We start from the raw sequence: 24,941 nt of genomic DNA, 5'->3' as shown, positions 1-24,941 counted from the left end.
TGGTTTTAAATCGAATAAAACATCACAAACTGGAACAAAAATAATTCATTCATGAAAACAAAGACTGCTACTGAAAAAAAACTGCTTAAACCAGCCTAGGCTGGTTGGCTAGTTTTAGCTAGTCAACCAGGCTGGTTTTAGAGGGGTTTTGGTTGTATTGGGGTACTTGAACTAGGACTCGAGTCCAGTTTTGATTGGACTCGGACATAACCTGGCCAGTCAGAGTCGTCAGAAAAGAATCGCCGTTTCAGAAAAGAAGCCGATGGGCAGATTTTGATTAAAGATCCACAAAACAAACTTTTCAGTGGATTCATTTGCACAGATTAACTTGTTTATTTTAAGACTAGCCATATGCTAGCAACATAAACATTGAACATTTTGATTTAATGCAGACTTTAAACGAAATATTCACCCAGATATGATAATTCTGTCGTCATTTACTCAATCTTCACTTGCTTCAAAACATGTTTGAGTTTCTTTTTTCTGTTAAACACATTTAGGCTAAACATTGCTAGACAGACTGCTAGACAATGACTTCCATAGTATTTTTTCCTGCCGATTTCTAGCATTATTCAGAATACATATTTTTGTTTAACAGAGGTAATAAATGTTCAGTAAATAAATGGTGACAAAAGTTTTCTCTTGCTAGGAACTATCCCTTTAAGTGTCGTGCGCGCGGGACTTTTATTGTGAAGGCGCAGCGCTGCTGTGTTTCCGTGTTTAGTCAGCGTCGATCATCTGACGGCTTTAGTTCCTTTAAACGGAGTTTTGCAGTATTTTTTGGGAGTATTTAATCTGTTGAAGGGAGAGTTTAGGGTCCAGACATAAATTCAACAGTGTTCTGCTGTTTAAAGCGTACAATTCTTCACATTATGGGGCAGTTTCTTGTGTTTTGGTCGACCTTCCTGCTGATGTGCGTCGCGTTCAGTTTTTCTGAATCAGAATCAACAACAACACAACAACCTACAACTGCTCCACCTGTGCGCAAACGTACATTTTCATCTGCATCTGCTTCCTTTATTTTCATCCCATATTTCTATTCCATTGAGGTAAAGTTGGTGTTATAGCCGCAAATTCGTTCATTGCCAACTTGTGACTCGCTCCCTATGTTGTTTACCATGATACGTTACTTTGAATATTCGGTCAAAATCACATACAAGTAACTTATGACTTGAAAACAACATTAGCTCTGTTTATTTGACTGTGAACAATGTTGTACTTTGATAGTCATTGACTGATAATAGGATTTCTCTATTTAGAATTAGCAAAGAATACTTTTCTGAAATTAAATTAAGGAGAAAATCTGAATGTGTTAATATAAAACTAACAATCTGCAGTCTAAAAGTGCTCGTAATGCACATACATATTAATAAATAGAGTATTATACATGTTTCTATTATTGTTCTTATTGTATGTGTATTTCTGTTATAACTTACATAATGTAAATATGTTCTTAATGTTAATGTTCTAATTTAACTTTTACATATTAAAATATATCTAACATTTAAAGTCAAATTTGAGGGGCAGTAGTGTTTAGTCTTCAATATAAAATGCAAAAACTGTGTGTCTGTCTGTGTGTGTTTAAGTAATGTCACAGAAATATAAGCTCCATATTTTGGGAATTTTGGAAATTAAATTGTTTTGAAGGCCCTTGTTTTGTATTTTTAATTATATATTTCATTCTATCGTATATTTCTTTATCATATTTTCATTTTAAACTCATATAATCATATACAGTACGCCCCATTTGAAAATTAATATTTTTCAGGGAGTAAAGGTCATATTTTTATTGATATAAAGTTGGTTTTATATTCACACATTTCACGATTTACACGATTTCATATCCAGTATTTAAAATATAGCGCAGTAAACAATATCTAGACTGTCTCACAAATTGTCACTGAATGAATGTGCCAATAAAAGACTATTTCACCTCAATTTCTTACTGTATGTTTGTATTTCTTTAATATATTTTTTAGTTTTTTAAATATATCTAACTTTTAAAGTTGTCATATATTTGAATGCCAGTATTGTTAGTCTTCACTATAAAAACACTAAAATTATGTGTGTGTTGAAATAATATCACAGAAATATAAGTTGCATATTTTGGGAACTTTGAAAATTTGTTTTTTTGAAGGCCAATTTTTAGTATTTGGGGTAAAGTTGGTTTTTATATTTGCACATTCAGACATTTATTCTTCTTAATAAGATTACAGAAAAGTAATGTTTGCAAATTGTAAGTAGTGAAATCATATTAGCAGCCAATGACTATTAAAATACAGTGCTAATGTTGCTTTCAAGTCATACATACATGTGATTTCAGATCCAATATTCAGTATAGCGCAGTCAACAATATTTGGACCGTCTCACAAGTTATCACTGAAAGAATGTGAGAATATAAAAGCAATGCCCTCAATATATTTACTCGGTTATTTTAATGAACACCCCAGTTTGAAAATGAATATTTTTATCCATTTCTCAGTGAATATAGGTCTTATATTTTTGTGCATTTGAACAAAACCGATTTATTATTTATTAAAATATTTTTGTAGTCATCAAACATCTTTAGAAATGTTTACATCTTTAGTTTTTTTGTCAGATTAGCTCTAGTTTTAGCTTCATTACTGTCTGATCTAATGTATGTGCACACAAATAATATTATAAAGCATTCATTTTCTTTTTGGCCCAGTCTCTTCATTAATCAGGGGTCGCCAGAGTGGAATGAATCACCAACTTATCCAGCATATGTTTTATGCAGCGCATACCGTTCACTGAATGCGTGTTTGTGTCTCTTTCTTAATGTTTTATGTATTGTGAGCATCAGGGTTATTAAAGTAAACTGAAACCATTTTGTTACTTGAAATAAATTAAACATTAACTGAAAAGTGTATATCAATATATAAACCTTTAACTTGCTTTATTGCCAAGGAATTTTAATTTAGTTTAACTTGATGCATTAACAAAATTAAAATAAGAAGCATAAAAACTATGTAGACATATAAAAATAATACTATAAATTCGAAACAAATAAACTTGACTAAACTAAAATAACACAGAAATCCAAAATTAAAAGCCATTTACCAAAATAAATAACATTGAAGTGTTTTAGCATTTATGTGAAGATCTTATAAACATTAAAATACTTTGGAGTAGTTTAATAATGCAGAAGATTTAAAAATAAACACAGAAACAAAAACATTTGAATATAAATTTTCTTCCTGGCTTTAGTATTAAATACATTTGTTTTCAGAACATCAAAACATGTTTCTGAACACACAGATCTCTTTATTGTCAGAGTGTTTTTATTGTTTGTGTTTTGTCTCTTCTCTTCATATACTTTATTTTTAACCCCAGCATGCAACACTCTGACTTCCTGTGAGACCTGCCTCGCCAACGTCTCGGTAAGAGTGCAAAAAACCACTCATTTACTGGTTATTAGCTGTTGTTGATGTTGACCAGTGTTTGTGTTTCTGTGCAGTGTTTGTGTGTGTGTCTGTGTGTCTGTGTGTGTGTTTCTCTGCTGTGAGTGTGTGTGTGTTTGTGTGTTTTTTACTCTGCTGTGAGTGTGTGTGTGTGTGTGTGTGTGTGTGTTTGTTTCTGTGATTGTGTGTATTATTATTATTGTTTAGTGTGTCTTTCTCCGCAGTTTCTGTGTGTGTATCATTGTTGATGATAATCAGTGTGTGTGTGTGTGTGTGTGTTTCTCTGCAGTATATGTGTGTATTATTATTATTGTTGATGATGATCAGTGTGTGTGTGTGTGTGTGTGTGTGTGAGTGAGAGAGAGAGTGTGTTTGTGTGTGTTTCTCTGCTGTATATGTGTGTATTATTATTATTGTTGATGATGATGATCAGTGTGTGTGTGTGTGTGTGTGTGTGTGTGAGAGAGAGTGTGTTTGTGTGTGTGTGTGTGTGTGTATTTCTCTGCTGTATATGTGTGTATTATTATTATTGTTGATGATGATCAGTGTGTGTGTGTGTGTGTGTTTCTCTGCAGTATATGTGTGTATTATTGTTGATGATGATCAGTGTGTGTGTGTGTGTGTGTGTGTGTGTGTGTTTCTCTGCAGTATATGTGTGTATTATTATTATTGTTGATGATGATCTCTGTGTGTGTGTGTGTGTGTGTGTGTGTGTTTGTGTGTGTGTGTTTCTCTGCAGTATATGTGTGTATTATTATTATTGTTGATGATGATCAGTGTGTTAGTGTGTATAGGGAGTTGATGAATTAAATTGGCTGTAGTGTGTGTGTGTGTGTGTGTGTGTGTGTGTGTGTGTTTGTGTGTGTGAGAATGAGTATGTATGGGCGTTTACCAATGATGGGTTGCAGCTGGAAGAGCATCCGCTGCGTAAAACATTTGCTGGAATAGTTGGCAGTTCATTCCGCAGTGGGGATCCCTGATTAATTAATGCACTAAGCCGAAAAGAAAATGAATGAATGAATGAACATCTCCCGTCTCCTTTTGTGACAGCTTACAGGCTTTCAGCTTTGAGTAGTGTTGTCATAATCAGGGTAAACCATGGTACATTTTCTGATGGTTAGTAATATCTTTTTAAATATCATTATCATTAAAAGCATAATTGCTTACCATGACTTTTTTAAAACTCACAGTAAATCCTGTAACATCGCGATTCGCTAATTGTGAAAGGCTGCACTGTAAATGCATATTTTTATATAGACGGTTACTGTAATATACTGTATATTCATATATACAGTGCAGTTAAAGGGACAGTTCACCAAAACTCAAAATTCCGTCATCATATACTCAATTTCTTTCTTCTGTTAAAAACAAATAAGATATTTTGAAGAATGTTGGAAACCTGTAACCGTTGCTTAACTCTAAAAAATCATCTGTGTAAATATTATTATTTTTTTCTGAAGAAAATGCATCTTTATTTACAATGCACAGTTATGTTACGTAAAGTGGGATGCACTTTGTCTTCCTTTTTTTAAAGAATACTTTGTAATTGAATAAATACATATACAGTTGCAATCAGAATTATTAACCCCCCTGAATTATAAGTCCCCTGGTTTATTTTTCCCAAGTTTCAAAATTCGGAGAGCAAATATTTATCAACATTTCTAATCATAATAATTGTAATAACTCATCTCTAATAACTGATCTATTTTCTCTTTGTCATGATGACAGTAAATAATATTAGACTAGATATTCTTCAAGACTCTTCTATACAGCTTAAAGTGACATTTAAAGGCTTCTCTAGGGTAATTAGGGTTAACTAGGCAGGTTAGGGTAATTAGGCAAGTTATTGTATAACGAGGGTTTGTTCTGTAGACTATCGAAAACAAATATAGCTTAAAGGGGCTAATAATATGGACCTTAAAATGTTTTTTTAAAAATTAAAAACTGCTTTTATTCTCGCCGAAATAAAACAAATAAGACTTTCTCCAGAAGAACAAATATTATCAGATATACGGTGAAAATTTCCTTGCTCTGTTAAACATTATTTGGGAAATATTTAAAAAAATGAAAAAAATCAAATAATAATTGTAATTATTAATATTAAAAGTTGAATAATTCTGATCACAACTGTATATATATTTTAGAGTTGTTATATGATGTTTCATCATGTCTATCTGCTAAACCACACATGCACGCAATGATAATTTCCCATCTGTCATGCTGCATTACATATACGTATGCGTATAGTTTCCATATAAAAACAAGCAATTATAACTATGGATTTTTAGCTTATTTGATGACATCATTGCTCTGTTTTACATGCATGACCTTCTGATAGTTGCACTGATTTTACTGATCTTAAATTTGTTTATTAATGTTTGAATAATCTTGAGGCGTCACGGTGGCGCAGTAAGTAGTGCTGTCGCCTCACAGCAAGAAGGTCGCTGGTTCGAGCCTCGGCTGGGTCAGTTGGCATTTCTGTGTGGAGTTTGCATGTTCTCCCCGTGTTGCCGTGGGTTCCCTCCGGGTGTTCCGGTTTCCAGGTACAGGTGAATTAGGAAAGCTAAAATTGCAATAGTATCTGGATGCAGCCTTTATGATGCGAGCTGAGATTGAATCACTCAGTGATGCAACGTCAGACACAATGCACTCAAATGGAACTAGTGATGTCACTGTGAGGGGTAGGGTAAAGGGTGAGGTTAGGTGAGCCAATTAAAAGCATTGGATGCAGCTCAGATTGCACTGCACCAGGTCTGCATCCAGACCCCTCTCTAAAATTGTCCTTATACAAGTGTGAATGAGAGTGTATGTGTGTTCCCCAGAGATGGGTTGCAGCTGGAAGGGAATCCGCTGCGTAAAACATATGCTAGATAAGTTGGCGGTTCATTCCGCTGTGGCAACCCCTGATTAATAAAGGCGCTAAGCCAAAAAGAAAATGAATGAATGAATAATCATGTAGTATTGCTGTTTTCTGAGCTGATAAAATGATTAAGCATTCTTCACTGTGAAGGGAAAAAATTCTGAAATTTGCACGTCTACAATGAGAAAATAATGTAAATGTTTTATTAGAGTTACAAACAAAACAGCAGTGCCTAAATTAAAGTTTAAAGTTCAAATTAAAGTCTTCCTGGAGGTTTCCACACACTTATTCACACAAAACAGGATCTTTTTTGATTGTTTGTTTGATTGATTGTTTTCTTTTCAATTATCAGTATTTTTTCTTGCTACTGTACCTCATAATGTTTTCTTTCAAGGTTTCCACAGAATTATGCACAAAAAACAAGGAAGTCTATATTGGGTTGATAGATGTTTTTCAATAAAGGATCTAAAGATATATTTGACACTTTTAACATGTTTTCTAATGCATCTAATTTTTTGTTTAAATTTAGATTTTTGTTAACATAATTTTACATGGGCAGCACAATCGCTTGACTGCAAGAAGGTCGCTGGTTCAAGCCCCTGCTGGGTCAGTTGGCATTTCTGAGTGGAGTTAGCATGTTCTCTCTGTGTTGGCGTGGGTTTCCTCTGGTTCCTCTAGTTTCCCCCACAAGTCCAAAAAAACATACGGAATAGGTGAATTGGGTAGGCTAAATTGTTTATTATAAGCTAATATTTATTATATTAATAATGTATCATTATATAAAATATCATATTATATGGGCATCACAGTGGCACAGTGGGTAGCACAATCGCCTCAGAACAAGAAGGTCGCTGGTTCGAGCCTCGTTTGGGTCAGTGGGGATTTCTGTGTGGACTTTGCATGTTCTCCCCTCGTTGCCGTGGGTTTCCTCCAGGTACTCTATAGGTGAATTGAGTTAGTTAAATTGTCCGTAGTGTGTGTGTGTGTGTGTGTGTGTGTGTGTGTGTGTGAATAAGTGTGTAAATAAGTGTTTCCAAGTGATGGGTTGAAGCTGGAAGGGCATCCGCTGTGTAAAACATATGCTGAATAAGTTGACGGTTCATTCCGCTGTGGCGACCCCGGATTATTAAAGGGACTAAGCCGAAAAGAAAATGAATGAATGAATGAATGAATTAATGATTTTACATTTAAATTTCCTCAGTACAGAACTGAAGCCACGGCCTCTGCATTGCAAGCCCAGTAATCTATTGTTGATCATAAAAACTGAGCACTTTAATGTATTTTTGTATTATTCAGCTCAGCATCTTAAGTTAAATGCAAAGTTCAGCATGTGCTCAGGGAACGTCTGACTCACGCTCACATTTTAACCCATTTCCTCTCCAAACGCTTCCTCATCCTCAAGTTTTTTGCTCGTCTGAACATCCACACTGTCCTTCTGTTCAGACAAATAAACACAACAGTGCAAAAAAATCCACATGACATGATAGGAAACACTGCAGAGCTGTCTTTTTTTATGCAAAATATAAATTACAAAGCAAAATAATATTAAAAAACACCAGAATTATTTAATTAAATATGCTGCTTTCTATTCTGACTGGAAGAAAATGAATTGACTGCCTCATTTCTCCATTGAAAATCACTTAGAATGAGCTTAATATTCTAATTGTTATTTCTGTGCAACCTAAACATAACTTACATAACCTGAACAGAACCAATATATGAAAGCCTGAACATACTCTTAACATAACCAAATACATAAACTAGACATAACCTTAAACATAACCAATAGATAACCTAGGGTTACCACTTTTGATAGAAAAAAAAAAAAAGGGACGCATACTGCTTGGGGGCTAGATCGCTTGGGGGCCTAGACCAGGGGTTTTCAAACTTTTTCAGCTGAGGGCCCCTTTGTGTAGGGCGAATTCTTTCGGGGACCCCCAAAAAATAAATATCACGCCACCCCTTCAAATTAACAACTGTACTTAATTTTCTAAAATTGTATTATTCAATACATTTATATTATTATATATTATTCAATAAATGTATATTATTCACTATCTGGATTAATTTTTGTAAGATGTCAGTTGAGTTGACATGGTTTCAGTGCTTCAGTCTATTGATCAAATCTTCATGCGCAGTGTTCATTGTGGTCTGCTCTCACTGGATTCCATCAAGCCATATTTTGTGTACGAGTCGTCACTTTACAGTTTTTTATGCCATTTTTATGCTTTTTTTCTGCCTATGCACAGCTAGACTCTTCTGTATTTACCCTTACAGCTGAGAGTCTAAATGTATCTAAAGATTTAAAGCTTTGAAGGTGTAAAGAGTTTTGTCATTCATCAGCCTGTTAACAGTTAACTGTACTGTTGTAACCAGCAATACTACAATGGAGGCTGTAGTGGTTCAGTGTGTTTTGTTTATTTTTATTCCTTTTATTTGTGCACATCATAATTTACTCAGGTCGACAATCCTGACTTACACTGATAAAAAATAATTTCCTAAATGCAATCTAGAATTGGGTATTCAAGTTCAAAGAGCCACAAGTTTTACTTTGCTTAATTTTAGAAGCTTTGCTGACTTTAAAATGTTCATACCAGTTTGTTCTATTAATAATAATACTGAACATTACATTTAAATTACTCAAATGAATATGGGAAAAAGTGGAACAGCTTGAAAAAAATGCATTTATATTCAGAGTATTAAAATTTGATCAGATATGTTGAGCTCCATTAAATACAGAGATCACTAATACATTTTAATATTTAATAATTAATTAGCCCTATAACATAACACAAACAGATACATTATAATTTTTATAGGCTATAGTGGTTTTATTCAGGGTGTATACAATTTAGTTTTTTTTTAATCATCCAGTTATGAACCAATGTGAGTAAGAGGTTCACTGCAGAGCTCATCCAGCTGTCATTAGTGTAACAGGAGTGAAACTCTTAGAACTCGCTGATGTGATGACAGCTCCATTCATTGTTATTGCAGCACTTTTTGCTTTACAATTTTAATATGTTTGTTTGCCATGCTGCAAAGAGGACCGTCTGATATTTGTACAATGCAAAGTGTAAAGCCTGTGGCACTGTGGACGAGGTGCAATGTTGTGCCGTGTCTTTAAAATGATATTTGTTCCCCATGAGTGAAGCCTGCGCAGAGAGGCGCTTGCTCCGCAGCACCCAGCTGATCGATTACTTAGGAACGCAAGCCATAAACAGGGTAGTGCTTTCAGCCTCCGATAATGTTCTTATTGATCATGTATTTTAACTGAAATATTGTCAGTAAATAGACCTGAGCATTCATTTAGTTGTTTAGCGTAAAAGAGGTAAGCGTAAGTGAAAGGTAAACGCTGTCAGGTGCAGCAGACAAGCGCCAAAAATAACAGGAAGTGCCCGGCCAGAAGCGCTTATTCAATAAAAGTCCCCGTGCGCAGAGGCGGGCCGCTGTGCTTTTTTTCCTGTTTCACGAAAGTGTCAACTGCATTTAAATGACATAAGCATAAAGCTTAATTTTTGCAGTACTTTTGAGCTCAAATTATTATAAAAAAATATATTAACCTTCAGGATGATGCGGGACACAAAATTCAACCATGTGGGCCCATTGATTACCCCTTATCTAAAATTTTTGCGGCCCCCCTAGCGCCATCTGGTGGCCCCCCAGGGGACCGCGGCCCCCAGTTTGAAGACCCCTGGCCTAGACCACAGTGATCACAGGCCCAATAGCATGTCAGTGGTGGTAAATCACAATTTAAAATATGTTTTCAGGAAAGTATGAACACTTGAACATTAAAAAAGCTGTCTTTTATTGAAATCTGTGTAAACAGACGCAGTCAGTCTTTCTCTTTTACAGCTCTGCAGCACTGATATAGCTGATGTTATGCTTAATAGTGATAACTAGCGATAACTCAGCTGCTGTAACTGTATGCCAATGCAAAACCCGGCACGTTTAAGGTTTGTTTTCTTGCAGAGTGATATCCGATATAAAGTGGGTCCCAGATTGTAAAAGAAGCACTGCATTAAATGACATTTTCCCGCCATTTATGAGCGTTTATTTTACCCCAGTATATACAATGGAGCTTCTGCGCTAGCCAGCCGATTCTGACGGGCGCGTGCGAGTAAACGACTTTTTATCTCGTTTTACGCTTGAGCAACTAATGAATGCCAACGTTTATTTAACTGAATGTATTTTAATTACATTACAACATTGATGCTGTAAAAAAAAAACTTAAAAAATGGACCCGGAAGCCGCTCCGCGTGACGTCACACTTAACAAGCGGATAAGAGTGTAGTAGAAAAGCGTCAGTAAAGATTTGAATACTGGAAAACTATTTAAACAACATTTTCCACGTTATATTTTATCAGGAACAACAATGTGAACTTTATTAAAGATGTGTTTGGCCATTAATTTCTGAATGAAAAATTATCCCGCTGCCGAGGATGACGTGAGAAGATGATTGACAGGTCTCGTAACTAGGCAACATAACGGTCCGTTAAAGAGGAATAACGGTAGTTTGTCCTAAAGCTTGCGTTACACACTCAAAAGTACGGTTTCTTTAAGTAAGTTCATACTGTTGGATGTCGTATAATAACGTTTGGTTTTACCTTATCTGGGACGTGTTTTTCTCTCACTTCTTGACCGGAATAATCACGATGATCCTCGGTGACGGTAGCTGTTCAGAGCCGAGTACTCGCGAGAGTCTCAACGGCGGCCAATAACGGAATATTGGATAAATCTAGCGAACAAAGCAGTGATTTGATACTCCAAGAGGACATTTCTGCGATTATTGACACACTTCTCTTGTCTACTGACAGTGAAATGTCTGCTTACTCAAAGATGCACATCTTCCTTCCACCTTTGGAACTTCCGGTCACCAATCTCCATCTCGACAACAGGTAAGCACTTTTTAATTAACACAGGTTAAGAGCACAGAATCTATGGTTAAATATGTTATATTAGATTCTATGCTCTTTGGCAAATCGGTGATGATTTATGTCAAGAGGGAAGTTGTTACATCACTTGTTTCTAGAAACCCATATTAGAAATTGGTTATGTCACCACATACTTTTGAAGAGCCTCCATTTTACCCATCCATCTGAAAATGAGTATGTTCCTCCATTTCTCAGTGTATATTGGCTGTGTAATTAGGTGCATTTTAAGAAAATAGATTTATTAAACAGATATATGTTACAATAATATTTTAGTCACTGAACATTTAGACAATGAAAAGATAATACAATTAAATTCAAGCAAACTATTGCAAAAATATGCAAATATTCGCTTGATTTTTCCTCTTTTTAAAATTAGTATTAAATATTTTTATCCAAAGAAGAAAGACACATATTGTTGAATCTAAGGTATTATAGGCAAGTTAGAGAATATTTCATATATGTTGTAGTAAGTTACTTTAGTCAGGCCCGTAGCCAGCCTGGTGAAAGAGGTGGTTGCTTTTCCCAAAAAAGTGAACCTTTTTGCAGTTATTCGCCTCATTTTCTATTTATTTATTAGGCTTAAATACTGCATTTTGAGACATTTTCAGCACTGTTTATTGCTGGATTAGCTTGTCGGATGGTCGTTATACCACACTCTTTGATGTGTAAAAATATTTCCAAAAGATTTAAATAACGAAATATAAATAAAAAAGAAAAGATTTTTAAAATACAAATTTATTACATTTTATGTCATTAGCAAAAAAAGATCTGTTAAAGTTTTAAATTATTGGCCTAATGTCATTTATTAGGCAAATATCCTGAGCAGCACATTCAACTTTCCTCAGTCAGAGTTTGAGAGGGGTCTGGATGCAGACCTGGTGCTGTGCAATCTGAGCTGCATCCAATGCTATTTAATGTGCTCACCTAACCCCACCCGTCACTGTGACGTCACTCACTCCATTTAGTGCACTCACTGTGTCTGACATTGCATCGCTGATTGATGCAATCTCAGCTTGCATCATAAAGGCTGCATCCAGATAACATTGCAGAATTTGGCCATTTGAATATTGAATAATTAAAACATCATTTATTTATTTTCTTTTCAGCTTAGTCCCTTTATTAACCTTCCAGGTGCAACCCATCACTGGGAAACACCCATCACACTAATACACTACGGCCAATTTAGCTTACCAAATTCACCTGTACCGCATGTGTTTGGACTTGTGGGGGAAACCAGAGCACTTGGAGGAAACCCACTCGAACACAGGGAGAACATGCAAACTCCACACAGAAACGCCATCTGACCCACCCGAGGCTCAAACCGGCGACCGTCTTGAGGCAAGACATGTGGTACAGCTGAATTGGGTAAGCTAAAATTGTCCATAGTGTACGAGTGTGAATGAGAGTATATGGGTGCTTTCCAGTGATGGGTTGCAGCTGGGAGGGCATCTGCCGCGTAAAACGGGCTTGATAAGTTGGGGGTTCATTCCACTGCGGCGACCCAGATCAACAAATCTCGAAAATAAAATAAATGAATGAATAAAGTAGAGCAGGGGTGTCCAAACTCGGCCCTGGAGGGCCAGTGTCCAGAAGAGTTTAGCTCCAACCCTATTCAGACACACCTGAACAGCTAATTAAGCTCTTACTAGATATACTAGAAACTTCCTGGCAAGTTTGTTGAAGCAAGTTGGAGATAAACTCTCCAGGACACCGGCCCTCCAGGACCGAGCTTTTGTAAAATATTGTACATTTGAAAATGCATGAATAACAACAATAGCCAAATTATTATAATTAACTTTAATATGGGCCACTTTTGCTGCTTCACACTTTTTTCTATCGTTCATTTTTTTTCTTTCTAGAATAAGGTCCAAGACTTCTAAAAGTTACTTGTGAAATGTTTTCTCTATTTAACAACAGTACAGGTCAGTGGTGAAAGATGACTTCACTTATGTCAGATTCCGCTTGGACTTAAAGCCTTTGATAGGTTAAACGTTACATGACGCATCAATATTGTTCTATAAAGGCTAAACTAAGTCTGCAGTCTGTAAAACAGATCTTCTCTGTGTTGTTTTGTGTTGTGTTCACACTTATTGTCAGATCAACACACAGATAAAGTAGTTCAGGCATGTTTTGAGAGCATTACAGTCCAAATCAAATCAAATCACTTTTATTGTCACATCATCAGCAGCAGTGTGCTATGATGAGTGGAAAGCTTAGGTGCTGGCTCCAGACTGTACAAAATACAGATAGTGCAAATAAAATGACAGTGCAAAACACAAACAGTGCAAATACAACAGCATACTAAATAAAACAAAAAACAAAAAAAAAAACAGCATAATGTGAAATTGACAGCGATATGTACAATAAACATGCCGTATCATACGGTGAAGGATTTGACTTGTGTTAATGCAAGGAGCCGGTGTGATGAACAAAGAGCAGGAGTCAGAGATACAGTTTATTGAAGACAATAGTTTACAGTTTGATCAGCAGAAAACAGCTTCAACACACTCCATGGGGTTCGCAGGCCGCTCTGCGTACAGTCTCAATTTCACAGAAATGATAGAAGAGCAGCACACATGTGGTCAGTGACCAAATCAGATCATCAGGAATTCATACTTCCATTGTTTTTTGACATGATGCTGTTTTCCGCTTCTGCTTTCCACATTGTGCACTTCCTCCTGCGAGTGTCGCAGTCAGAGCTGCATGCAAATGAGGGCCGGCTGAAGCCTCCCCATTGGCCCATTAGCTCTAGATTGACAGCTTCCTTCTCCAGCCAATCAGGCGAGGAGAAAAGCTGACGTCACTCTAATGATGGTCGATACGCACAGGCGAGGACAGAGAAGTGTATAATAATTACCAATCGCTCTTAAATAACAATCTGCAGTGATCACACAACAGTGACAGAGAAGAAGAAAGAGGAGAGACTAAAACTAAACATAAAGCAAAAAATAATTAACCCATAACCCAACCATAAACCAACCCTAACCAAAACCTAACCCAACCATAACCCTAACCCAACCATAACCCTAACAAACATCCTAACCATAACCTAACTCTAAAAACAAAAAATCAGGTGTTTAGAGGGAACTGGGAAAGAAAGAAAGAAAGAAAGAAAGAAAACAGAAAGAAAGAGGTGAGGTCTGTCCTCATTAGTAAAGATGATTACTCCTCTATGTTGAGTATGTCTAACCCTAAACCCTAACCCTGACTGATTATCCTTCAATAATGAACACGTTTAACTATCAAACCTTTAACTATCACTAACTTCCTCCAATATTTACTGATGTTTCATCAATGAGGACCAAAGATTTTCTCCAAACAAGCACAGGATTTCCAGCACATAATCTAAAGAACACGAGCAGAAATAAACTAAACATCATCAATAATAAGCTGATTAATATCAATAAACATCTATTAAAGTCATACTCTAAACTACACTTGTGTCCGTAACTAATCTCTAAATGTCCCAGTCTTCACTAAAGCGCTGTTATTTAGCAAACCCTGCTGTTCAAAATGTCTCCATTAAACCCCTTCAGCTACTGGTTTATGTTAAAGCTCATTTGCAGAAATCCAGCGCTCGCTTGGAGAACAAGTGAGAAGAAGAAGAAAGCAGAAAGGTGTGAGCAGCAGCACTAGAAATAATCCTCATCAGATCTGACAAATCCACAGCTGGGCTAAAATCTGTCTGTGGCAGGAGGCTCTTATATCTAGCGTATCGGCCCATATAATCCTGCCCCGTCAGCGCCATCTACACCACCCTAGCCTATCTCTGTTAAAGAGAAAACGCCTTCAAAACCGGCCCGCGACGCCCCTGTTATATGCGCTTATCTCACTTAAACCTGCCTAAAGTCCCGTTAGAGCTACGAGCACTGTCTAATCTAGGCTTCCTGTCTTTATAAAGTATTGACGCACTACAGTAATGATATGCAGACTTTATCTTTCACTATTACTCCTACAGCTAGAGAAATAAAGCACACCAGTATGCTAATAAATCCAGCAGTTTGATTGATTCATCTGTGACTATTTCCCTTAATATGACTATTTACTCTACAGTCGGTGCTAACCCAGTTCATATAAAACACGACGTCCTGTCTAAACGTCAATCAACCTGCTTTCCTTATTTCAACTATTAATGCTGTCCTGCCGCAGACACATTCTACCCCAGCTGAGGATTAGCGCTAACACTCAATCTCCGTCGTCGCCTGTGCGCATCGGCCGCCATTAGACTGACATCAGCTTCCTTCCTCACCTGATTGGCTGGAGGAGGAGCTGTCGGTCTAGAGCTGGTGGACCAATAGGGATGCTTCAACCGGCCCTCATTTACATGCAACTCAGACTACAACCCTCGCAGGAGGAAGTGCAGCATTTGGGAAGCAGAAGCGGAAAACAACAAATGACAAACATCAAACATGGAAGAATGAAACCGTTTCCTGCTGATGATGGCCTCTACGTCATGCTGAACCACTTGTGCTCCAAAATCTCCTCTAAAACAGGTCCAGTTTCAGGACGGAAACCGATCACCCACTTAAACAGATCCCGGCAATCTGTGGAAATATTAAAAAGAGATTATGTTAGTCATGGATGCTCTTGATGATGATACAGCACAGAGATTTATTCAGTGTTCTGGTGAAATTCTTGATTCTGATTGGCTGGAATGAAATCATTAAATCCAGTTTCAGTCAGTCATAATCAGTTCTAGATGAATGCGCCACACGCAAATATTAGCCTTAACCATAGCAACTCGGTAACCATCGCTGAAGCTTTCATTGGATGTGTGCTTTATCTGGAGCCAACGGGGATCAACCAAGTCGCAAATACGGTCAGAAATGGATGAGGTAGCTAACACATGTTACTATGAGCTATAATATCAAATACATGACAGAGTCAGAGATTCAGTCAAATCTGCTGCAATAGTACTTTAACTTGTCTTAAGCCCCTTTCACACAGTAATACCAGTAAATATCCAGAAAATTACTGGAACGACTTTGCCGGTAAATAAAAAAGAAAAACACTGTTGACAAAGGCAAAGATGTTCTGGAATTTTTCCCATAAAGAATATTCACACATCAATTCCAAAATACCGGTAAATTCTGACATCATTCACCGGAAATAAGCTCTAAACGGCAGCGCTTGTGTTTGTACACAGAGAAGCGGTCGGGCTTTTGTTGATGGCTTCACATTTATTTAAAGCTTTAGCATTCATGCAGCTGCTTTGTCCCAGAGACATCCAAAGCAGAAGCACGAACAGCAGCTTCGTGTTTACACATTTGACGACATTACAAATTCTGTGGATGGACGAGTATTGTGAACAACTTTGATGAAAACATATAGAGGAACACTTTTGTATGTTGAGATGTACATAATATGTGTGCTGGCGCTCACCAGCTGCTTTACATGCACACATCACGCAACTTAAGCGGAGCTTGAAGGTAAACAAACAGCGGCTAATATAAGCATTTTATCAATAATTATTTACACAGTTCAGGGCTTGACAATAAGGACTGCCCAATGGCCTGCAATGGCCTGGAGCCAGCCTGCGATACGCTCGGGCCAGTGAACAGAATGGTTACTGGCCGATCAAGCCAGTGCTGCCTTGTCATAAAAGTTTGGCTGTGACCGTCTGTCAAGTGCATGCAAGTACAATCTTAGGGTGCTTTCACACATAAACGTTTGTTACGGAATCTGTCTCGTTTCCCTCGTTTGTGCGGTTTGTTTGGCATAAGTGAATCCAGCAATCGCACTCGGAACCGCGCCTAATCAATCGGTCCAAGATTGCCTGAATGAGGTGTTCTCTGTTCGATTGAGTGGATCGATTGTAGTGAGAAAACAAAGCGATCCAACAAGCTAACGAACCACGCTATATCACAGTGTCTTATGATTGTGTAATAGCCATACATTCGGTTTAACGAAGAATGATGAGCAGGATGAGATGTCATTCCTACCGGCAAATGTGCGTTTCATGTCTAATATGAAAGTAAAAACATGCTGAAATATTACCGAGAGCAGTTTATCCAGTAGGAAAAGTTACCATCTGATAAATTTTCCATATTTTAATCTTATAATATGTTCTATTAGGCCTGTTGTTTTGTTCATTTCCGCATTGACAGCTCGAAAGAAAGATCAACACTGATCTACCTCATGATCTGATGCAGTCTCGGTTCATCTGTTATCTCTCTCTATAATTTAAGCCTATAATGCAGAATTCTAGTCAACGTTTCTTTAATATATTGATTAATTTAATAGATGGATAGATTTTTTTTGGCAATAAAACTAATTCTGATGTCACTCGATATTAAAGTGAGAGCATTCACTGAGAGCTTCTGTCACTGTGTAGTGTTGTTTTCTCACCTGCTGACAAACTGGGGTGACATCGTGGACGTCCATATCTGGAGAAACAGCGATATCCATTGACCATATGTGACAGCACTCGTACAACATCACTGACATACGAATGGATAGCACAAAAAAGATATGTGAAGTGTTCCCCCTCCTTTTTACGGTATCTCGTTACTCCTGCAAAAGAGAGATTTTCATGTTAGTAATTCACAATATGTTTGCCCTCCTGACATCAGCATACATGCACAGGAGGTTACAGATGAAGGGTCAGTTCACCCAAAAATGTCATTCTCTTATTAATAACTCAGCCTCATGTCGTCCTAAACCCCTGAGACTTTCATTCAGCTTCTGAACACAAATGAAGATGTTTTAGAAGAAACACGAGAGCTCTCTGACCATATATGCCTTCAGTGGTTCAACTGGAAATCATGACTTTATTGAACAGTTTCTTGTCCTCAGTGTCAGTATATTGCGCGCACTCAGAAGAGCTCTGTGCGGTGGCGTACACCGCTGATGACCTCCTCTAATTTGAAGAAAGCACAGGCGCATCCGAGATGATACATCAGCAGTGCAACTGAGAGCAACATGCGTGAAAGCCTCAGAGCTGTCCTGAACGTGCGCAATATACTGACACTGAGGGTGAGAACCTGTTCACTAAAGTCTTTATTTAAAAGTATTCTCAGAGTCTGATAATGCTCTGATTGATCCACTGAAGGCATACGGTCTGTTTTGAGGATGCTTTGGGTCCTTTTATAGACCCTTGCTGTCTATGGAGCTCTCAGATTTCATCTAAAATATCTTCATTTGTGTTCAGGGCTCTCAGGGGTTCAGGACGACATGAGAGTTATTCATTACTAAAACTATCTTCATTTTTGTGTGAACTTTCCCTTTAATAAGCAGCACTAAAAAGCCAACTCACCCAGATAGGGGGATCTCCAGTAGGTTTTTGGAATAAAAAAACTGTAGCCAAAATCAATCAGCTTGAGCTGCAGGGTCTTTGGATTGACCAGGATGTTTTCTAGATGTATGTCATCATGGTGTATGCCATGTTCAAGGCAGCGCTGTGCAGCAATAATGAGCTGCATGATCAGCTGCCGGGCAACACTCTCGCTCAAGCGGCCATTGTTCTTCCTGATGAACTTCCCCAAGGTTATGTACGAGGACGCGTACTCCATGACCAGGTAGTGTTTCCTTCCCTCCACGGCGTACTCGTACAGCTCTATGACGTGCGGGCAGAGCGGAGGTTCCTTGAGAAACATCATATGACGTGCTTCTGGGATCACATATATAGTAGATGTATTTGTCCACTAGAGAAAAAACAAGTCAGGAAAAGGTTAGATGTGAATGTCTTATATATAAATGACATTGTTATGTGTCTATAGCTGTGTTTCCATCCAAAGATGCAGATTAAATGTGCAAAACTGGCAGATCATATAAAAGAATAAAGCAGCGTTTCCATCAATGAGTCCAAGAGAACTAAATCATCACTGAATTATAAACTGGCGGCAAATATCAGTCAGAGAAATGAGTTTCGCCTCAGAAGACCAAGACTAAACACAATGAGCGCGGTGAATGCGGTGGCTTTTAGAGACAGATGCTCAAGACAGTTCTGGAGGGAATAATAATAGAAGAAGAAGAATACTGAAGCACTGTGATGACAGACTGACGGAGGACTGAGGCTTGAGATGGGTACCAGAACTCTGTACTTTATGGGTATCGGTGCTAAATTATAAAAGACCGAAGTATAGGAAAAACTCTGACGTTAACGGTTCTGCTTTCGGTTCTGGAGAATTATTGCTGAATAAACATTACTAACATTAGAATAATTAACTGACCAACCTTTTCTAATTTGCGAAATTAGTCTGCACAGTAGGAAATCTGACATTAGGAATGCTCATGTTTCTGCCCAATAGTACAACGGCGAGTGCGTCAAGTATAAAAGCCTTCGCAGTTCTCGGCTGAGCACGCCCGTTCAGTAGAGGCTCGCGCTGAGCGCACACACACAGCTCACAATACAGACTCAGGCGCACACACAGCTCGTAAGCTTGCGGAGTGGCGGAGAGAACCTAATGGGTTGTGTTTCCTGAGTGGACAGCGACAATGCCCATCGCAACAAACACAACAAGTTGTTTACTTGTATGAGCAGAAACGCAAGCTTAGTGAAAGCATCGTTCAACGGAATCCTAAATGTGCATGAAACAGGTGGATGGAAACAGAGCTATGTTCACATATGAACTCAAACTCAACACTACATGTGCCCCTGGACCACTACACCAGTCTTTTGTCATGCGGTTTTATTTTTAGGAAAACTCTCAATTCTGACTTTAATTAAAGATTTAGTTTCAGTATATGTTTGTGCATTTCTTATCGATGTGGTATTATTATCATATGTAGTTTACATGGAAATATGCGGGACTTAGTTGAAGTTATTCACTTTAAAGCTGATTTTCTCAATACTCAGATGTTTTTCACCTTCCAGATGGTCAAACAGCCGCATCTCTCATCAAATATTGTTCTAACAAAGCAAACATTATTGACAAGCTTCTTTATTGATCTTTCAGACGATCCACAAATATCAGTTTCAGACATTATGACTGGTGTTGTGCTCCACAGTTCATCTACTAAAGCTGATAACCCCCAATATTAGAAATGTCCAGAAACTCTTTAATATTCAGTCAAAACAGGATTTCTGGAAATGACTAAACACGTCCAGTTTCAGTCTTTTCCATAAAGCGTGTTGTTTACACGTGTACCTTTCAATACACAACATGAAAACATGACTAAACTTGGAGTTCATCACTTCTCTTCAGATATTTTCAGTAGAGTATGCAAACTTACCATCGGGTACCGCGTTCCCAGAAGCTTTTTAGTCACAATTTTTATGGCAACCTGCAAAAAAAGCATAAAGTCAAAACTTATTCAACCAGAGAGATGTCTGATCACACACACACACACACACACACACACACACACACACACACACACACACACACAAAGGAAAATTGAATGTTACCTTCTGGCCGTCAGATTTCCGTGTAGCCAGATAGACAGTGCCATGGTATCCCTCTCCCAGCTTCTTCCCAAGCACATATCTGTCAAGTAAAGATCCTGGAGAAAAACACATCACATTTATGACATTTGCTCACTCCTGTTACTCTTCTGCTCAATCTAATCATGAGAAAATTCTGTAAAACTCTGAAAAATAAAACAAAACCCTGCAGATTAGACAGAAAACATTACGGCAGAAGACGAACCTGAGCTGCTGTCTTCAGCTGAGCTGCTGTCTTCAGCTGAGCTGCTGTCTTTAGCTGAGCTGCTGTCTTTAGCTGAGCTGCTGTCTTCAGCTGAGCTGCTGTCTTTAGCTGAGCTGCTGTCTTTAGCTGAGCTGCTGTCTTTAGCTGAGCTGCTGTCTTTAGCTGAGCTGCTGTCTTTAGCTGAGCTGCTGTCTTTAGCTGAGCTGCTGTCTTTAGCTGAGCTGCTGTCTTTAGCTGAACTTCTGTCTTTAGCTGAACTTCTGTCTTCTGCTGCAGTTTTGCTGCTGCCGCCATGTTGGATCTGGGCTGTTTTCACTCGTTTTGCAGCAACTGTGTCCTGATCCAGACATCCAGCCTTCCTCTTCAGTGCTCTTGGAGCTTCTGTGGATTCCAGTCAACAATGCATTATTAATGATCAGTTCTTTCATTAATTGGCATTTATTGTATTTGGGGATCTGTTTAAATGGCAGCAGTGCTACTACTTTCCAGATGTTTTGTCATGAAGCTCTACTGAGAAATACTTTGCACAATACTGCATCATTCACAGGTTTAAAGGCACATTATGTGAGACTTTTATTATCAAAATCTCCAAAATCCACTAGAGGAGTGATTCATGAATGATCTCGCAGTGCATTATGGGACAGTGTAGTGTCCACTGGATGCACACTTCAGAATCTCTCCAGTAGTAGTAGGTCATCCGGGTACTTCTCACATGCTGTTTGTCAAATACTGTGAGGTCAGACATACTACTCGGCTCACATACTGTCTTAATGTACTATTTAGTATGGAAGCGTGTGATTTTAGACACAGCCAGTGTGTGTGTTCATGTTAATGACGTCACACATCCTCTATTTCTGCTCTGTTTGTTTAGCGAGGTTTTAATATGTTTGTGTTTTATTTGACAGCACAGAGCAGCAACTGTAGAAGAGTGACGGGACACTGACCTGAGCGGCTGTTCTCATCGCTGGACGTCTCTGCTGCTTTGATGCGTTTCCGCAGAGCGTATGGTTTGACTCCATCAGAATCACTCTGCAAATCATCATCCGCTTTCCTCTTCACTCCTCTTCCTCCTGATGTGGATTACAGTCAATAATGAATTATTAATAATCGATTATTTCAATATTGCCATTTATTTTACTCTGGGATTCAACAAATGGCAGCAGTGCTCCAGTTTTCCAGTCATTAAGAGTGGACTGACCTGAGCTGGACGCCTCTGTGTCGGCGTCTACACTTGTTTTCTCCAGCTCAGCAACTCTGATGCGTTTCCGGTGGGCAGATGGTTTACCTCCACCAGAAACACTCTGAAAAGCATCATCTGCTTTCCGCTTCACTCCTCTTCCTCCTAATGTGGATGACAACACAATGAACAATACACTCCTAATCTTAAGAATCATTTATTTTTTATGCCAGTAATGAAGCTTTTTCACGTTTGTTTTCAACTCTGAAAACTGGACTGACACAGTTTCAATTTACTACAACTTCTATGTTAAGCTGCTTTGACACAATCTACATTGTAGAAAATAGTTTGGACTGTGGGGGAACCCATGCCAACATGGGGAGAACATGCAAACTCCACACAGAAACACCAACTGACCCAGCCGAGGTTCAAACCAGCGACCTTCTATCTGTGAGGAGAACATGCTACCCACAGCACCACCGTGTCGCCCTATTTGAATGATTTTTTGGCACAAATAAAAGTGGATAATTTTCACACATACCGTGTATTTCTGCCATTGCTTTAGCAGCTAACTGATTAAAATACTTTGCAGCTTGCCTCTGTATTATGAATTTTAAGTGATGAAACTGTAGAAAATTGTGATTCTGTAACGGGAGACTGACCTGAGCTGCTGTTCTCATCGCTGGACGTCTCAGCAGCTCTGATGCGTTTCCGCAGTGCATAAGGTTTACCTTCACCTAAAACACTGTGAAAATCATCATCCGCTTTCCTCTTCACTCCTCTTCCTCCTGATGTGGATTACAGTCAATAATGAATTATTAATAATCGATTATTTCATTAATTGGCATTTATTTTACTCTGGGATTTAACGAATGGCAGCAGTGCTCCAGTTTTCCAGTATTTCTCCAGTCATAAAGAGTGGACTGACCTGAGCTGGACGCCTCTGTGTCGGCGTCCACTCTTGTGTTCTCCAGCTCAGCAACTTTGATGCGTTTGCGCAGTGCATAAGGTTTACCTTCACCTAAAACACTGTGAAAATCATCATCCGCTTTCCGCTTCACTCCTCTTCCTCCTAATGTGGATGACAACACAATGAACAATACACTCTTCAGAATATAAAGATTGAGAAAATCCCCTTTAAAGTGCCCGAATTAAGTTCAAATCAACATCTGAGTTCTGACATGTTTACAGTAGAAAGTGTTCAACTTGATGGAGCATGATCATAATATAATATTGTATTGATTTTGGCCATAATAGATAAATCAATCACTTTGATCCAGACACTGTATTGTTGCCTAGTGGCCAAAATCTCCGCATGCTCACTGGATTTAGCAGCTAACTGAGTGAAACACTTTGCACCCTGCTTCATGTTTCAGAATCTTCAGTGGTGATAAATGTATGGTGCTGAAGCTGTACAAGTTTTGATGGAGACACACCTGAGCTGGTTTTCTCTTGATAGCTGCTCATCTCTGTGTCTCTTGTGTTCTCCAGCTCTGCAACTCTGATGCGTTTCCGCAGAGCGTATGGTTTGCCTTCACCTAAAATACTGTGAAAATCATCCTCCGCTTTCCTCTTCACTCCTCTTCCTCCTACTGTGGATTAAAACACAACGAACAATAAACTCTAAATCTCAATCTTGATTTTTATTGTCAATATTTCATTAAAAAATCCTAACATTGAGAAAAAATCCCCTTTTAAATAGTCAAATGAAGTTCTTAGCGGTGCAGATTATAAATATCAAACACTCAGATTTACAGCAGCAAGTTTGTAAATAATTTCATGCTTCTGTCATATTTCAGGCCCGTAGCCAGAGTGTGGGGGGAGGGGATAGTACAGAATTTGTCCTATACATAACCTCATTTGTCCTATTTTGGCTCCTACACCATCATAAATTGTGAAAATAACCTGTTGAAAAAAGCCGAATCATCTGTTGACGTCACATCAGTGTGACTTCAGCTAATCAGTATGCAAACTAATATTTTTCATGAGTCAAACATCCTCATCCAGCAAGACAACATACAATATGACAAAAGTGAAGTCATCTTTCACTACAAGTAGCCCAACGTTTATTCTGAATCTTGGACCTTATTCTTGAAGAAGAAAAAAAACACTATGAAGGTTTTGAAGCCAAAAGCGGCCCATGTTCAAGGTAATATTAATACTAATTGGGCTATTTTTGTTATCCATAAACCTTCAAAAAGTGAAGCTCTGCATTATTAATATTATTATGTTTTAGAAGGATGAATTCTGACTGAGGAAAGTTCAATGTGCTTGCCAGTTTATTTTCTCATTAAATGACAAAAGACCACAATTTTTTTCATTTAAAACTTTAACTCTTTTTTTTAAATTATATATGATATCCTCTTAAGGGCCAAGATGATTTTTACATGCATTTTTTTATTTCTATTTGCTATTTGGGCTTATTGGAACCTAAGTAGAATAAAAATCTAAGTATCATCTTTTGATATGATGTACTTTTAGAGAAACATGGTGTCCATATATGTGGACTCGTGGTCTGAATTTACATAAAACCCTTTCCTGAATGTTTTTGAATGCATATATAACATAGCAACATGACTACCAGAGGGTAAAAACAAATTTTTCCCCCATTTCTGAAAGTTCAGAATAGGGTTTGGGACATTTCATATGCTGAAAACAGTTGCAGGATGACAATGTATGCCTGTAAGAAAATATAAAACATTCAAAGTATTTTAAATAGCCACTTAAGAGCTTAAATGTGCCGTCCACATATGTGGACACTCCAGCCCCAGGAGGTTATAATAATTTGTATTTTTAAAATAAGTTTTTTTTCATATTTCTTAATTCTTTATATTTAGCAAACAGTTTTTTTTTGGTATCTTAAAGTGCTATTATGATGACCATCCATCAAGCTAATCCAGCTAAAAGCAGTGCTTAAAATGTCACTAAAATGCAGTATTATAATATCATTATTAAGAGAAA

The 24,941-nt window shown here is 37.9% G+C and overlaps 2 protein-coding genes across 14 annotated transcripts in view; one reads left to right on the top strand and one right to left on the bottom strand.

The window, feature by feature from the left end:
• Window positions 1-689: 689 nt before the first annotated feature.
• LOC141378258 (serine/threonine-protein kinase pim-2-like) overlaps window positions 690-24,941 on the top strand; it is an 82,041-nt gene continuing 57,789 nt past the window's right edge. Inside the window, exons 1-4 of one of the 8 annotated variants that reach the window (XR_012392310.1) lie at window positions 690-1,049; window positions 3,355-3,401; window positions 11,097-11,177; window positions 21,709-21,824. Coding sequence is in view for 1 of the 8 variants with exons in the window: in XM_073926351.1 (XP_073782452.1) it covers window positions 873-990; window positions 11,097-11,177 (199 nt within the window). In the remaining 7 variants the exon portion in view is untranslated. Of the gene's footprint in view, window positions 1,050-3,354; window positions 3,402-11,096; window positions 11,178-21,708; window positions 21,825-24,941 lie in introns of those variants that run through there. The other 7 variants (XR_012392307.1, XR_012392306.1, XR_012392305.1 and 4 more) reach the window with 7 other exon arrangements.
• The window catches only part of LOC141378251 (uncharacterized), a 62,395-nt gene continuing 51,108 nt past the window's right edge, over window positions 13,655-24,941 (bottom strand). For 4 of the 6 annotated variants that reach the window (XM_073926305.1, XM_073926306.1, XM_073926308.1 and 1 more), the window contains 11 exons: window positions 23,417-23,572; window positions 22,909-23,052; window positions 22,643-22,768; window positions 22,002-22,145; window positions 21,748-21,873; window positions 20,804-21,184; window positions 20,563-20,657; window positions 20,388-20,438; window positions 18,469-18,856; window positions 17,562-17,726; window positions 13,655-15,757 (listed from right to left, as the gene is read on the bottom strand). In XM_073926305.1, coding sequence (XP_073782406.1) covers window positions 15,660-15,757; window positions 17,562-17,726; window positions 18,469-18,856; window positions 20,388-20,438; window positions 20,563-20,657; window positions 20,804-21,184; window positions 21,748-21,873; window positions 22,002-22,145; window positions 22,643-22,768; window positions 22,909-23,052; window positions 23,417-23,572 — 1,874 coding nt within the window. In that variant the 3' untranslated portion in view covers window positions 13,655-15,659. Of the gene's footprint in view, window positions 15,758-17,561; window positions 17,727-18,468; window positions 18,857-20,387; window positions 20,439-20,562; window positions 20,712-20,803; window positions 21,185-21,747; window positions 21,874-22,001; window positions 22,146-22,642; window positions 22,769-22,908; window positions 23,053-23,416; window positions 23,573-24,941 lie in introns of all 6 variants that reach the window. The other 2 variants (XR_012392284.1, XM_073926307.1) reach the window with 2 other exon arrangements.

This window comes from Danio rerio, chromosome 16 (genome assembly GCF_049306965.1).
Source record: "Danio rerio strain Tuebingen ecotype United States chromosome 16, GRCz12tu, whole genome shotgun sequence".
NCBI lineage: Eukaryota > Metazoa > Chordata > Actinopteri > Cypriniformes > Danionidae > Danio > Danio rerio.
The sequence above is the reverse complement of the archived record's forward strand: the minus strand, read 5'-3'. Positions and strand labels throughout refer to the sequence as shown.